Source organism: Cupressus sempervirens, chromosome 11, assembly GCF_028749045.1.
Source record: "Cupressus sempervirens isolate cs-2001-9-10 chromosome 11, ASM2874904v1, whole genome shotgun sequence".
In the NCBI taxonomy this organism is placed as follows: Eukaryota; Viridiplantae; Streptophyta; class Pinopsida; order Cupressales; family Cupressaceae; genus Cupressus; species Cupressus sempervirens.
The window spans coordinates 68,094,401-68,112,063 of record NC_143128.1 but is presented as its reverse complement, the minus strand read 5'-3'; the positions used below and the strand labels follow the sequence as shown (position 1 = coordinate 68,112,063).

General features: G+C 35.3%; 1 protein-coding gene across 1 annotated transcript in view; it reads right to left on the bottom strand.

The window, feature by feature from the left end:
- Positions 1-242: 242 nt before the first annotated feature.
- Positions 243-17,663, bottom strand: part of LOC149528277 (ASC1-like protein) — a 122,233-nt gene continuing 104,812 nt past the window's right edge. Inside the window, exons 5-7 of the mRNA XM_089811643.1 lie at positions 2,753-2,938; positions 714-898; positions 243-602 (exon numbers count right to left, since the gene is read on the bottom strand). Of these exons, the coding sequence (XP_089667769.1) occupies positions 577-602; positions 714-898; positions 2,753-2,938 (397 nt within the window). The 3' untranslated portion in view covers positions 243-576. The remainder of the gene's footprint in view (positions 603-713; positions 899-2,752; positions 2,939-17,663) is intronic.

Sequence of the window (17,663 nt, the reverse complement as noted above, 5' to 3'; positions counted from 1 at the left end):
TATTAATCCAATTTTGTTATCATACAGTTCAATGCTTTGCAATGAATTTAAGCAGCAAGTTTCCAAAACCCCCAAAATGATTAGAAATCATTACACCTTAACACTTGCATCTGAAAGCACAGTAAGCTCAGGACAAGCCAGCAATGTTACAAGGATGTGGAAATTACGATTCTAAGAAAATAGGATTAATGAAACATGCAATGGAATGAGCCAATTGTGTGACAATAAAACCATGCACTACATTTTCAAAACTCAGAAAACATCTCAAAATAAAAATTAGAGAGAACTTCCACCCAAGTCACATTCAAAGTTCCAATCAATGCACGAAGCCACTTATACAATTTTGGTTTTTAACAATATTGTTTCAGCTAAGTAAAGCTGCAGACTAGACAACAACCCTTGCATTTGCTTGATGTCTTTGATGCAGTAACTCACACACAAAACTCCATAGTTGTTACATGATAATCATCTGTGATGATGCATACATTTGTGATCACCACAAAAGCTCATTTGACAAACATTACGAGAATATCTCCTCCATTCTTATCTCTCAAAATATAGCTCATTTAGGAGAGTTCAATCTTCTTTGTCTTCTTCAGAATCTATAATACCAAAAAATAATTTGAAAGTTGCATATAATTTTGACAAAGAATTATCAGGTAAGAGGAAAATTGATTGCTGGTGGTTAACGAACAGTGAAGAGATAGACAGACCTGATCTGACATCTTCACTAATATTGCCTCTTGCCTTCATTTGTCGTTCAAGCATTCGGTAGATCAAAACCCACCAATAAATGTGAAGGACGAGTAAACAAATGAGGAGCGTGTTGAAGATGTAGTAATAAATGGGACCTTCTACTTTGTGTTTCTTTACATCTATACAATTAACAACTTCATAACTGCTCAAACATTAAAAACAAAATAAGTATCATCATATGTGATAAATGATAGGATCAAGAGTATGTACAGTATTGCTAAGACACCAAGATATAATTAAATACTGCAGTCAGATAGAATATCCATTTTATGATTTATCAAGCAAAAAAAGTTGTTAGGTGACACATTATGCAAAAGCAATATTTTTTGTATATTCACTATTAACTATTAGTCTATTTCATCTCAATTATACACAAGATAGATGATACGTTATATTATGCCTGATTAGTTTCAAGTTTTCTAAGTTACAGTGACTTCCAGCTGATTTGCAAATTTGGGCAGTGGATCCTGTTAATGTTTTGGGTGGCAGCAGGAGATATCACCTACCTGTGATGGTTTATCTTGTCAACATTGATGTGGCTGTGTTATTGTTGCCAGCTCATTTCATTGTGGCGGTCATTGTATTTTGAGGCATCAAGTGCTTGTGGAGAGTAATCATCACCTTCAATACTATCACCGTCCCTTCTATTCCGTGGGTGAGCAAGCGTCGGCAGTCTTGTATTCAATTGTTATTCCTGTGCGTGATATAAAAACTTTTAAGTCAAGTGGTCTTCAACTCTATACGGAATTCACTATCTTATCAAAGCATTGATGACATAGTGATGCGTGGATATAAATGATCGCTGAAAAATATGAAACGGCATATTTATGGTAACTGTCATCTGTACATGTGTTGCATTGCTTCACTATGGAGTTGTGTGTTGACTGCCGCCATTCATCTTTCATAACTTGTACTTTTAAGTACCACATGCACAGCATATACTATATAGTATATACTCCCCCCCACCCTGTCCCCCCTGCCTGGAAACTTGTCCCTTCATTCCAACGCCCCCCCATCCCTAGGATGGTGTAACTATGGTTTCAAGTTTCAACCCATGACTTCAATATTTATAAATAAAGCAGCCTCATGGTTAAGAAACAAGAAAACCATGAAAGCTTGGTTAGGAGTTTTGCAAACTTTGAAGAGAAAAACAAACATGGGTAAACAGGGGAGAGAGTTATATTATGAGTATCTCCTATTTCAGGTGAAATTTCTTGCAGAGTTGTTCAGCAAAAATAAAGGACATTTTGTTGATTACCTTAACAATGACAACAAAAACAATATCCCTGGAATTAAAATGCTACAAACTTATATCCACAATATCCTGAAACAACATTTTAAGGACAGCTTTGTAACTTGATATGACCTCAATGCACATATCATTAACTTATACCCAATATGTTAGACAATAAAAATAAAAGACATAAAGGTGACAAAAAATAACCTCACAATCAGCAACTCCAACGATTAAAATTAGAAGAAATCTAGAAACAAGAAAATCACAAAAGGAATCTATATGTCTGACAGAAAATATAAAAATCAATAATGAAAATCTTATTTTAAGTAATAATGATGAAAACATTACAGCCATTTTTAGAAGTTAGGTCAAAACTATTATATTATTTCCATGGTGACCACTAGGTTGGTTCACGAACCAGAAGTAAAATAAACAACAAAAGATACGAGAGATTCAACGGCAATTCTAAGGAGACAGATTAAAGCAAGTCAGGGACATTTTGTATTTAACATGCCTAAAGCCACATAAACCTTCCAACATGGAGTCATGCGGTCTTCAACATTGTAATCATGATTGTTATTCTTAAGAATGTCATTTAGTTATTCTAACATGGAATTAGTTGCACAGAAATCTATTGCAGTTTGAAAGTTAAGATAATATACTGTTCAAAATAACAAGGACCAGAAAATTCAATATAAAAAATTAAAATACTGAATGACCACAAAATTGCAAGTACCAAATAAATGTAAATTAACATGCCTGGTGCTCCAGATAATCCAGAAGGGAAAGTACACAAGGCGAAGCATGAGCCATGAAATGGCAAAAAGGACAAAGCAAATGCTAGGTATCAAGGTAGAGCCAGCGTATTTGAACATCTTGGCTACTTCCAAAAGAACATCGGATGCATCATGAATCGCCAGAACAACAGAACCAACTCTTGAAAACCTAGAAACAAAAATCATCCATCCACGTCAATAGAAATTATCATTCTAAATCATTGTAAAAAATTAAAATTAAAATGCATCCATTTAACTTTTTTGAATAACCATATGCATATTTAATCTCACAACAATGAATAATATAAACAACAGAAAACTGAATAGTTCCTTTTTAATATAAAATAATAAAAAACTTGATATCCATCAATTATTGAATATGAGCTATCAGAGTTAAACTCAATTGATTAAAACATTGGATTCTCATTCTAGTGACCCAAGTTTAAATCCCTTTAGTGACATCTAAGGTGGAATTCTAAGTGGTGAGTCTGGGACTTACATGCCTTCTCAGTTAAATAAAGTTGAATATGATGATTAAGTGGATCTGTCGGTTGAGTTGACCTTAATGGATGAAGGTTCATGGATATGGGACCCCATTTGTGGCTTTAGTAACTTTTGCTAGACTGAAAATTCCTTGAGTCAATTAAAATACTAAAAAATTATTGAATATGAATCTCTAGTCTTCAAAATTATTTCTGAAAACTGAATGCTCATGACAAAACCTATCTTCAAGCAAAGCTGCAAAAGAAAGTGAAAAACACAGTCCAAAAAGTTGAGCTTAATTGGTTAAAGTAGTGAGTTTTCATTGCAGAGATGCAAGTTCAAATACCCATAGGGACATCTAAAAAGTAAATTCTAAATTGTGATTCTTGGTCTTTCATAGTTCTCTTCTTATGTGGATGTAGTTTCTCAATAAGTGGATTCCTAAGTGATGACTCTTGTCTTCCATATGTGTTCTCTAGTGTGTTTTCTTGTAAATAGCTTGTATTGATGTCATATTGATGCTCATACGAGCAGAATATCTGTAAATAATATGCCATAAAAAAAAAGATGAAAAACACCCTAATTTGATGCAAGAGCATCTAGGGTGCAAGGGCAAGCTTGCAACAATCAAAAAGACCTTTTCCTAGTTAGTTGTTATCATCTTCTTCTTTATTTTGCTTGCAACGGTGGACATGCAATTTCCTACGAATTGTGGATGCTTCACGGCCAAGTAACCGCTTCTTCTTAAAAGGTCAATCAAGTACTCACATTTCAAATTTGAGGACCCAAATTCATTTGGGGAAATGATATAGTTGTGGGATGTTCCTAGCATCTAGGATGTCATGTTTCAACTATGAGAAAAATCTGACTAAAATTGTGGAAGTCATGCAATTACAATACTTTTCGAGTGTGGATGGCATGTTTCAAATTTAAGGAAGTTTTGAGTTTAATTTAGCAATTGCAAAATCTTCCTAGCATCTGGAATGTCATGTTTCAAATTTGAGGAAGATAATTCATTGTTCTACAGGGACATGTCCATCCAATACACCTTGCATCCCAAGTAGGGAGACGTTTCTAATACTTCAAGACTTGAAGGAAATGCCCCCTTACAACACCACCACCTCTGTCACCCCTATCAATGACATCAAGTCACTTACCATATGGCTCGTGCCCTTACATATTGTTTGCAACCTTTAACTTCACGATAACTAGTTTACCTTTTATGGGGGCACTAGCATAGATGCTATATTGTGACTTTACCTTGAGGATTTCAGTTCGCCTCAATTTGTATTATTATGTCATGTGCCACCACCCCTGCTCCACCACCTCACAACATTCATCCCCAAATTTAGGCCCTTGGTCTCCATGTCCCCACAACTGTTGCCAAATTCCCCATCAAGAAACGTTGAGGAACTATGGGAAGATTCAACTAAAATTGTGAAAGTTGTGCAATAGGAGGATTTTCCTAGTGTCTGAAATGTCTATTTAAAATTGGAGCAAGGTTCAAGCAAAACTATGAAATTTATGTCCTTGCAGCATTTCCCATGCAATCTTCGAAACATGCGCATCAGCTCTATATCTTTGAAATTTCCTTCAAATTGTTGTTGCAGATATTTTCAAGCAATGTGTATAATATCCACATACCCCTCAAAACTCTACAAATAGGCTTAACTTCCTTCATAAACATGTGATTTTGGAACTTTCTAGTCCAGTGGATATAGCCCTATACCCATCAAATTTCACAACTACTACCAGAATGCAAACTCTCATAAAAAAATGGCAAAGGGGTAGTTTTAAACATCTACAGAAAATCTATGGGCTCAATGAGCATTTTACACTTAACCTAACATGCTTTGACATGGGAAAATTATTTCTGCCCCACTTGTATGACATAAATCAAGATATTTTAACACAATTGGGGAACATTTTTAGGAGTCTTCTATAGATGTTGTAAATATCCTACATAAAGTTAGAGGATTTTGATAAGCGAAAACTAGAGGGATCTTATTTGGTAGATGTAGGTGGAATTGTAAGGCTTGAGAGCAAAGGCCAATATGTGCATTATAACCAGAATATATCCTACAAATGAATTAAGTGTTTTGAGCTTGTTGTAAATGTCTTATTTAGTGAACTATGTGTGTTTTGGTTGCATGATTGGGCAATCTAGTAAGAGGGCTCATGACTGTACCTAGTGGTATCGAAGCAAGTTGTTCACTAAGAGGATTGGTGAGGAAGATTGTGGCCGCATGTTGCTAAGTTGATATTGAGGTAATGTTAAAGGATGTAGGAATTGCAAAACCTAATAGACGTTGCAAGCATGCATTAAGTTATGTTGACTACCAGTTATGAGGTTTTCAATCCATCGCCCCATTGCAAATGGGGACCCCCTCTTTTTGCTGGTAGGTTTAGATAGTAAAGTGAGTTTGGCAACAATCTGGGATGTAGAAGGCCTTCTTGGAGCAAAAACTGAAAATTTGGAAAGGTTGACTAAGTCTACAAGTGAGAAATTGAAATAAAATTTGGAGCCACAAATGTGTGAATATACCTAAGTATGAAAGGGAGATGAGACATCTCTTTGTCCCAAATGAAAAGGAGATGAAACACCTCTTCATCCCAAGTGAAATGGAGATGAGCCCCCTCTTCGTACCTACAAGGACGGAGACAAAGCACCTTCTCATATCAAGTAAGGAACAAAGACTCTTCCCATAAGTTGAACGAAGCCTCTTCCCATCTCAAATTATAAGTGGAGAAAGCACCTTCTCATCTCATATTGGATAGAGGAAGGAGACAAGAAATCGGTTTGATCCTAGCTGGAAGAGCTGAGATTCATACTCATGGGCTCAAAAACCAATCAGATCTGAGTGTTAAACAAGACAAGCCCTGCCCCATATCCAGCGTATGGGTTGAAAGGCATTAAATCTATTTGTATTCGAAATTGGGCCCTGTCCTATTAGCAAACGTGTGGTGTTAATAAAGCCAATGGGCCAAAATTTCTAGGCAAAGCAGCCTTGGAAGATAGTGTATGGGTTGGGGATTGGGTCAAGCTTGATTTGGGCCCCATAAAATGAAACATGTGGCCTCATAAAGCCTATAAACCAAAGCACTCAGGCCCAGACCTGACCTTAACAACCAAATGTTGGACACAAAACTCGAGGTGAGATCATGTATATAATTTCAATGCTGAAAGAATGCACAAAACACAATGCAATTAATAAAGTAAATAGATTAATTAAATGCAGATCTAGGCACAAAACTCAATTCAAGCCCTTGTTATTTGAATTTGCCTCGAGCTTAACACACGAAGGTCTTTTATTTAATGTCCATTAACAATTACAAGGGGAGTTGGATTGATAAAAGGTTTTAAGACTCAAATTTAAAGATGGAATGCATTAATTCTGTGAAATGGATTTAAGTGCTGTGATTTTTTGGCATTCTTAGGCCTCTCATCCTGATGATGGATCATTGAGCATGATCCAAAACGTTGATGGTTAAAAAAGACAATCTCATCCAGAAACATAATATATAAGACTATGGATTGTGGAAATCTATTATTGTTAATGGATTTGAAGTTCGAGGTAGTACCCATTAAATAAGTGATCCCAAGTATTTAAAATCTAAATGGATTAGCAGCTGCCCTACATCCAAACGATTTACTATATAAATAAGGCAGCCATCCATAATTTAGAAAATTATTTTCATTAGGCAAAGCAAAAGTCACAGAGTTTGAACCATCAAGGGGGGCAGATTGTGGAGTTTTCGGACTCATTTGTTTCCAGTGCCATTGACTGGAAGTGCCAAAATTCAGTTTGCAGGTTAGCACCAACTTTTGCACTCATCTACAAACAAATATCAGTCGACTACCAACACCGAAGGCATCAATTTTGACCATTTCCCGCAAGCCCTAGCTTCCAACTTAATCAAAATCACTCAAACACCTCAAGGTTTCATCATTTGCAAAATTTCAGAAGTTAATCATCATTTTCAGGACTACTTCAATCTGTAGCAGGGTTTCTTTGCAGTGTACTTAGTCCTCTTCATGGTAAATCTTATTTAATATGGATGCAATAAAGGACTTAAGATATCTACAGCAAGGGTTTAATCAAGTTCTTATTACTTTTATGGCATATGTTGAATAAATTTCAGGTCTGATACAAATCTCAGAGATCTAATTTCCTGCAATAGCAAGTAGAAACTTTAGATTCAGCATCATATTCATATGATAAAATCAGATATTTGGTTAAGTGTTGGTGTTGCAAGCCTAGGTATGGAGAGAGGAATTGAAACCTCAAGGCCAAAACCCCAAGCCAAGGAAAGGAAGGAAAGCAAGAAGGGCGAAAATCAAAAGTTCAAGGAGGATTGATGTAAAAGAAAATGGTGAAGAGCCCAATCATCCAAGGAGGCAACTTAGAAAATCAAGGTATTGGTGGTATGCAAACCCTCCATCTACACCAACAGAGATTTAATATTGAAGGCTGAGTTGAAAACCGTTTGTTGGAACACCATATAAGATTAAGACAAGAGAGCAAGGGACAAAGATATTTAAAGATGATGTCATTGAGAGGATGAACCATCACAATTGAAGGCTTAGCAATGATTTCACATCAGCAAGGGGTATTTATCAAGCTTCTAGATGAGTATGATGAGGAGGCAGCCCTTTTCTCAAATAATGAGCACATGCCAAGTGTCCCCATGGAGACAATTAATGAGATTGTGTCTAGGTTCATTGATCTGAAAAGAAAATAGGATGAGGGACACAATTCCCAAGGTGGTGAGGTGGTGAGGTGGTGTAGACCCACATGGTCCTAAATTTGCTCATTAGTTAATAAATAAATGACTTATTCTAATTAGCCCATTTGGTGCCAGGTGACATAGGCCCACATGGCCATCTTTTTTATTGGCTCTTGGAAGCACTTGAATTTTCTCAATGGTCTGCTAGGTGGCAACATCTTCTACAAATGCTCTCCTCTTATCGGTGCACTTGTTACTGCACCTTATCTAGTTGTTAAGCGTTTGAGTTTTCTCATTAGTCCTTGAATATCAATGTAATTTTTCTATTAGCCCTCATGGTGATGCATAATTGTAATTGGGTGAGAATATAATATTTGTAGCTATGAAAACCCTAATTAGGGCTTTTGTGGATTGATCTTGGCCCTTGATTTCAAACTAATCTTGGTCATTCATTGTAATGGAGCCCCCTATATAAAGGCTTTATCATATCATTTGTAAGAGAGTTATGTTGGAGAATTGTTACCAACGGACTACCAAAATTGTTCTTTATTCATTGTTGCTCTTCTTGGTGGATATATATGATAATTTTGAGTATTGCATGGTTCTTTGCATGTCTCACTTAGATTAGGATTTCATTTCATGTTGTTTAGAATTAGCTTAGTTGGATGAAAGAAATTGTGGATGTTTACTTGCTTGACTCGAACGAATCCAAGCCACACACCTCTTGCTGATTGTAAGTGTCTTGTGTGGTTAGCTGATGATTGAAAGCACTTAAGTTCAGCTGATATTCAATCTTTAGTTTGCATCCATTTGAAGGGATTGAAGAGGAGATATTAATCTGAAAACCATTTGAGTATTCCTTAGAAGCTTGCACTAGGTGGGTGGAATTGTTGATTAAGTTGCATCTAGTAGAGTCCAAGTTCATCCATGCTTCCTTTCATCCTAGTCAAAAGCAAAAGTAAAATTTTAAGATTGAGTTGAAGTGGAAATTGAAGATCAAAACTATATATTTTTTGCGCTTTGTGAAGCCAAATCTTTAGAAGTGCAAGTAGTTGATATTCATTGAATGAATACATAAGTTCCTTTGTGATAACCAACAAATCACATCATAAAATTGAGTTAAGTCCACATTTAAGAATGGAACTTGAAGGCATTTCATGATCTTACTTTGCAAGCTTAGCATGAGAGATAACCTTATATCAAGATAGAATTGAGTGTTTGGTATTTCATCCCGAAACAGTGTGTATTTGTTTGTGCATGATGTAGTGGAACAAAACTCACATCAACACTACCTTCCAATAGAAACAAAGCTAGGCAAAAGATGTATTGAAGTTAATAGCTTCGGTTAGATAATCGTGAATGACGATAAGTTCAATAAGACTGATATAACTATGTGCATATATATATATGCATACACAAATTAATAATTGAATTTATATCATCATACCAATCTTATTGATGAATCGAACTTCCATTCGTAAATCTGATTGAAACATTATACATTTGTTCCAAGTATATGCTATTTCGATTATCGTTATGTATTGTTAAAATAACGTTATTATTATTTGGAGAATATCAATCTAATCGATATTAGAAATCTCTATAATTGCCACCGATTATAATTGAATGTTTGAGTGATCAGATTTACATTTGATTAAGAAGCATTCCACACCAAAGATAACAAACAGATCATAATTATAATTTATGCATGAATCGGTATGTATAGTCGCCGATCTGATTTGTTACTGATTTGGATTAGCATATATAATGAAGAGGCACGATGATGAATAGATACATCTCCACCTTGGTGGAGACATGCCTATTTACCATTGTACCCCTCTAAAGGATATATATACTCAAATTTGATTGATATGCTAAGCACCAAAATTTGTTAGTGAGGTTGCCGTTGCACCAAAAGACCGATCTGTCAATGCCTGATACAACCACTCAACTTATAGTACACAGGAGGCGGTTAAACCCTTGTCATGGATCCCGAGCAGAGCGCTGAACAAATCTCCAACAATCTCCCCCTCAACGTTACCCGTGGGTCTGAGGATTCAAACCTGTGACCAAGCTCTAATACCACTTGTTAGAATGGGGTTGTCGTTGCACCAAAAGACCAATCTGTCAATGCCCAATACAACCACTTGGGGTTGCCATTGCACCAAAAGACCGATCTGTCAATATACCTAATACAACCACTCAACTTGTAGTACACAAGAGGCAACCCTTGTCACGAATCCCAATGGGAGCACTAAACAGATCTCTAACAATCTACCCCTCAGCATTACATAAGGGTCTGAGGATTCGAACCTGTGACCAAGCTCTAATACCACTTGTTAGAGTGGGGTTGTCATTGCACCAAAAGACTGATTTGTCAATGCCCAATACAACTACTCAACTTATAGTAAACAGGAGGTGGTTAAGCCCTTGTCACGAATCCCAAGGGGAGCGCTGAACAAATCTCTAACAAAATCAACTACTGCAAAGTAATCTGAAGATAGATCACAATATTCATATTCAGAAATCAGTGATACAAATCTGAAACAATATATACCTTCCCATATTTTAAGAGAGATTATTGTCTTGCTCTTGTTACATCCTACAAGTAAGATATAAAAATCAGTAACAACTACATTCTTAAAAGACATATATAGTTTTTTTTTTTTTTTTTTTTAAGAGGGGTAAACGCTTTGACCTGGAGCTATGAACCAATGAGGCCACAAACGGGGGACCTCATCCCCATGAGATTTGAACCTTGATGGCAAGGATAACAACGCAACAACTTAACCATCACAACATGCCACTATTGGCAAAAGACATATATAGTTGAAATCTATAAGAAATCTAATCTTTAACATGGTATCACAATCTTGCTAAGGAAAGATCCAAATAGATTTGAGAATTCAGATCACCCAAAACAAGTATTTAGTCTCTCTTGAAATTGCAATCACATTCCATTCTTCATAATGTTGAGTGTAATCAGATTTGAGGATTGTCTAGAAGGTACAAACGAATTTTCATCATGGAAATTTAGAATCATGATGGTATTGAAAGAAAATAAATTAGACTCATTTGTGAAAGAAAACAAATCAAAACCAAAGAATGTGTTGAAGTTCATGAAAGATCAACCCCACATCTCCCAAGAATCACCTTTCATAGAAGAGAGAAGCAAAAAGCTATGGAGGCTGGAATTGCCAGATCCATAGATGAGACATTCTTGATAAGCAAAAAGAGAGATTGTTATTATAAAAAATTAATGAATAATTTACAAAGAGAGATTGTCCTTATAAAGGAGATCGAAAACCTAAAAAAGGTCTAACCTAGGTTGCATCATAATAATTAATAAAAGAATTAATTATTAGATGCCTAAGCTTTAGCTTAAGTAAAATAGAGTTAATAAGTGACTTAATAATTAAATCAATATGATTTAATTAATAAGTAAATACTTTATTACTCTAACACACCCCCTTAAGATAAACTTAGGGAGTAGCTAAAAACATAGAAACTACTACTGAAGAGAAATTTGGGTCTCGGTAAACAAAGTCTGATGAGGTACCCAAGCACAACCAAATCTCTAAAAATAGGAGAAATAGATAAAACTACATGGGAAAAACCCTACTCCAAAAAGAGATGGAAATAAAATGTTCCAGAAGATAGGAACAAAAGGATGATCATGAAGAACACCACTGAAGCATGATGTTGCAAACACTGTCAAACTGCTAATATGAAGAACCTCCATTGTATAGAATATGACTAAGTAGAGAAGACTAAGTCTGAAGAGCTGATCAATCGAAGATGAAACATATCTTCATGGCCTCCAAAAATAGGAATGAAAGAATGCCTATATGGTAAATGACCCATCTCACCGAAATGCATAGGTATCAAGTCACTGCAATCACCTAGTATATAGGATCAAATACTGAATACATAGCTCACTCCATCGAACCAAGAAAGCAATAGAACCAACATAACCCCCATCTAATGCTGAGAGGTAAGACATGAACACTGAAACTGGATGCAATGTCTCCTGTAGAAAGAAGAACCAAGAACATCGAGAGTGCAAAAGAAGTACAAACACCTATAATGGCGCGTGTCATCGACACATCATGAGGCTAATGCTGTGGGAGGAACACTCATTTGACAAAGGAAGATGGTGAATATGGCCAACATGAACCCCCCAAGGCACTTTATAATGTAGTGCGAGTATAATAAAAGACAAAGATATCCAAGATCCCAAAATGCAATAGAGTGACACTTTATCTCAGTGTGTTTGCAAAAAGACTACAAAAGGATGTCAACAAAGATCAAAAGAGACATAAAGCTGATACAAAAGATAGTACAACCCATGATGAATCATCTAAAGAAATATAATCGATCCCCAGACCTGAAACAATTAAGATATCCATCATAATGCAAAAAAGAAAAAAACTAAATGGGATGTGCCTGGAGCAAAATCAGGAAAATAGATTGTCTCAAGATATGTCTCCTACAGTACAAAATAGAACCTCTGACTTTAATTGCAAAAACAGGCAAACAAACAGCATCAAAAGTCCAAACAAACTGCACCATCTCAACGGGCTCGGAATCAATTTTCCGGCAATATCTCATTTGTGAAAAGCGGAGTCCGAATGAGCAAGTTGTTGGTTCCCAAAACTGCAAATTGGAAATTCAAGAGCCTGCCACTTCTCCGATAGGATTTCTCAATCAGTTCTGGCCAACGAACGGAAATCGCTTAGATTCCCCTGCACTTCGGGCTCTGCTACACCCAGGCGGGTTAACCTTCACCTTGAACACTGACTACTCAATTCAAGGGTTTTCTTATAGCAAATTTAAGCTTTGCAAGTTCCTCGGCTAGCAAGGTCCTTCAACTCGATCAAAATGAAACTGAAACTGGATGTTGAATACTTGATGATTGAATGTTTTGTATAAATTTTGTAAATAATGAATTTGATGCTTGCAGGAGGAATATATTGATTTTCTGACTTCAACAAAAAGACCAGTGCCTTTGCTCATCCGGGCGATAGAGTCAACTTCAGAGAATTTTTACATACAACTCATAATGTTCAATGCACTTGTACTGCTAACAATTTTGATAATCTAGATGCGACAGACCAATTATAATGCAATCTTAAATTAGTCCAGATTGAATTTTAACTCCACTAAGACAAACTGGACACAGTTGGGGAAACAATTAAATATTTCACAACACTTGCGATAATCAAATTTAAAATGGTAACTGACCATGTCTACTTATCTGATAACAAAATCATATACAGAACTCTAAATATAATTATGAAGGACGATTCCCTTGTGGTTTAAATCTCTACACCATTAACAACAAACAAAGAACATTTTTATTTTATTATTAAAATAAAATAATTTTATAATGATAAAATAATGGAATTTTATTATAAAATCATATTGAACCCTTATTCCTCCTTACAATAAAATATAAATATGAAATGCCTCTTCTCAATCTGAATGTTTGGATATCTCCTCCTCTATTTTCATTTGAATATCTCCTTATTTATACTTTAATGAGATAAGGATGTGACTCTTCAAAAAGTCATTTATTTAACAAAATATATTATCACCTTCTTCTATTAAAACCGCACCACTTCATTATTAATAACTAATCGATACTTTCCCTTTATACATCTTGTTTTTTATCCTTTAATGTATTTATTTCTTCAATCTTGCATTTTATCGGGCTCATTTTCTTATAATATAATTGCATCTTTATGAGCACCAACGATTATTAGACATTATCAGTGCAACTTCAATATTATTTCCTTAATATGATACGAATTGATGATAATCTCTACCGATTTAATAGTTTGAGACTTAGGTATGTATCAACTGATTGAGAATGGATGTGGTGGATGCGTGTCACTGAACTGGAATCTCTGCGTGTATAACACTGGCAATGTATTTCTGAAAGGTCCGTATAATATAAAGAAAGCCCATTCTTGATGCGACTTGGAAATGGTATTTCAAACAATCAGGATGTAAAGTCTTCGCTGCCCTTGCCATCATACAAACCTTAGTCGCACTATTCCAAACGGCTCCTTATTATTACCATTTGTGAAACTTTCAGGTCCATTCTCTTTGTATTAAGGTTATTAGATAATGACTTTGCGACTCTTGCTAACTCTGATTCAAAACTATAATTTTCTTCTTATCACCAATCCATAAGTCAATCTCTAGATGTCCAATTGCCACAAGTATATCTCTACCTTGTTTGATTTTAATGTGTCGTCTTCAGATTTGACTCTGTCCATTTGGGCTTTATCAAAATTTCTCAAACTCAACCTAGCTCCTTTAACAATATTTCTCATGAAGTTTAATCACAATCTTTGTGATTATATCAGGCTAAATGTAAATGTGCCTTTTCGTGTCTTTGTCCATGTAAAGCAGTCCCTCCATGGTTGACGGCAAACCATATGGATTAGTATTTGATACATATTCAAAACTGTACATAGAGTCAATTTTGTTTTCTGAGTGTCATTAGAAACCTCATCTGCTTGTCCACCATATATTATCGCAAGGATTTGGAATGGTCAACAATACTTTCCTCCCATTAGTATCATCATACCTTACTGTTGGAGGCTCCCATATTCCTTTAGCTCTGTATCATTTATGTTTGAGTATCTCATCCTAGTCTACTTAGCCACAATCCATAAAAACTTTCCACTTTTGCCCAATCTTAACAAAAATTGGAGACTCAAGTTTTGAGCTCCACCACAAGTTATGGCCAAAAAACCACATATAGGTAAAAAAAGCATTGGAAGGGAAAAATAAAAAAATTTACCGCCTCAAGGTCCATGCCAAAATGTTTCAAAAAACGTGTCCACCAGTACTAGAAATTACCTCAGGAAGCGTGCCAATTTTGAACCAAAATTTTCTTGATTTGCGTGCAAAAAAATCTCAATTTGCACCAAAAATCTCAATATGTATGCCCAAAAATCTCGATTTTCGTACCAAAAATACTAATTTTCGCACCAAAAATCTTTATTTTGGTGCCAAAAACTTTCAACCTGCGTGCCAAAAATCAAAAAATTGCCGCCTTGGGAAACATGTCAAATCTGGAAGCAATATTATTTTTCTCCTAATATTCCAACTATGTCCAAATTGGACAAATTCTATATGAAAATAGGGTTTTGGGGCGCTCTGAGCTCAACGGTGATGTCCATTTGGGTTCAATGTAACCCGAAAATCAGTGATCCCCCCCCCCCCAAAATCAATACAAAATAACTGGAAAAAATAAAACCTTCTAAAAGAAAAAGCACAGATCTGAAAGCCAAGCTAGACCTTTCATAAACAGAACAGGAGCATGAAGATCTGGAGCTCTAATACCATGTTGAAGTTGATGAAAAATCAACCCCACAGCTCCCAAGAATCACCTACATGCAAACACACGTTAAAGAAGAGAGAAGCAAAAAGCTATGGAGGTTGGAATTGTCAAATCCATAGATGAGACATTCTTGATGAGCAAAAAGAGAGATTGCTCTTATCAAAAGTGAATTAACAATTTACAAAGAGATATCATCCTTATAAAAGAGATCGAAACCCTAAAAAAAGTCTAACCTGGGTTGCATCATAATAATTAATAAAAGAATTAATTATTAGATGCCTAAAGTTTAGCTTAAGTGAAATAGAGTTACTAAGTGACTTAAATTTAATCAATATGATTTAATTAATAAGTAAATACTTTATTACCCTAACAGAATGATCCTGAGAAAACCCAATGGATTGAGAACAATAAAAAGGCTATGAAACTTATAGTAGATGCAATTAGGTATCATATAGTACCTCTCTTATCAAAACAAGATAGTGCTACCTAATGTTTAAATCTCTTGAAAGCACATTTAAAACAAACACCACTAGTAGAATCCTTTCTCTAAAGAGGCAACTTAATCATGTAAAAATGAACAAGGGAGAATCTATCACTACATATTTCATGAGAATCACTAAACTGAGAGATCAAATCTCAACAGTTGGAAATCAAATTGATAACAATGAGTTAACATTAATAGCTCTAGGTGGCCTACCAATTTCATGGGCATCATTTATTCAAGGAATAAGTGCAAGGTCAAAACTTCTTAAATTTGATAGGTTGAAAACAAATTGCTAACAAGAAGAATCTAGACTAATGACTAGAGGAAATAATTAACCCGTTAATGAGTATATTCATGTATTAAACACCAATTCTCATAAGAAAGGTAAGAAGAAAAATTTCAAAAGAAAGAAGAATACTTATGGAAAGGGATTATCCAATAAGAAGAAAGACATTTCCCAAGTACAATGTTTCAGATGTGATCAGTATGGACACTATGTAATCAAATGCCATGATAGAACAAAACAACAAGCATCTTTTGCTCAAGTTGAAAAGGCCAATATAGAACATGATTCTGAGAAATCTGTCTTCTACTCAACATTATCAAGCAAAGTAACAAACAAACTCAACACCTGGGTAGTTGATAGTGGATCATCAAGACACATTACGGAATTCACAGAACAAGTAGACACCATGATAGTGAAGAGCACACGATTATACTGAGAAGGGGGTATGAATCAATATATTAAACAAATTTCCCAATTTAAAACTTTTATCTAAATAATAACTTCAAATACTAAAATAAACAATGCACATGAACACAATAACACAATGTTTATTTGTAAACCCAATGTGGGATAAAACTATGGCAAAATAATTGTTTTTATATAGACTTGTTATTTTACAATGATTTGTAGGCTACAACCTACTAGAGGCTCCAACCCCTATATTTATGAGCACCAACTCACTAGAAGCTCCGACTCCCACACTTCATAGGATCTGACCTACTGGAAGCTACTACTCCCACATTTCGCAAGCTCTGACCTACTTGAATTTCCTACTCCCACTGCTAATGGAACTTATCTTCCACCTTTTCTTTTGTTGCTCTTACAACTGATGATGGATACTTTGAAATTTCTCTAACTTTGAAGTCAGTCAATATTTCCTCACACTTTCACTTGTTGCTTTAACATTTATATATATATCAGATTTTAAATCTGATTATATAATATATCCTTTCATATCTTTTCCATTAAGGAAGAGCTTTGAAGTGTACATGACCAAGTCTCCTATGCCATAGCTCACTTGAATTGATGGGGGGATGCACCAATACTTGAATTGAACAAAGAGAAGGTTTGTATAGTCTCTCTTGATGAACACCAATCATAAGAGCAGATTTGAAACTAGAGTTCTTTGGAGAAACAAGAACTTTTCCTTTAGAAAAATGTAACTTGATACTCTTTGTCCTCTAATGCTGAAATTGTGATCAAATTTCTTTTGATTCCTTGAACAAACAAAACCTCACTCATATGAAGAGGGATCCCAAAATCTAGTTAAAGAGAAGTGGCTCCAGCACCTTTTACTCAGTAACTTGTATCATCTCCAATTATCACATGTAAATCGGCTTCTCTTTCTACCAAATCCAAAAGATGCTTTTATCATCTAATGCGACACGGAGCACCACTAGCAATAAGTCAAGTGTTGCTAACATTGCTTGAGCGAGCTGAGATGAATGGAAATCCTCCTAAGTTTGTCACTACATTCCTTTTTAGGTGACATCTCATCCATATTTGCAGCACCAACATGACGTTTAGTTCTTTTGACACAATCTTGAGAAATGTGT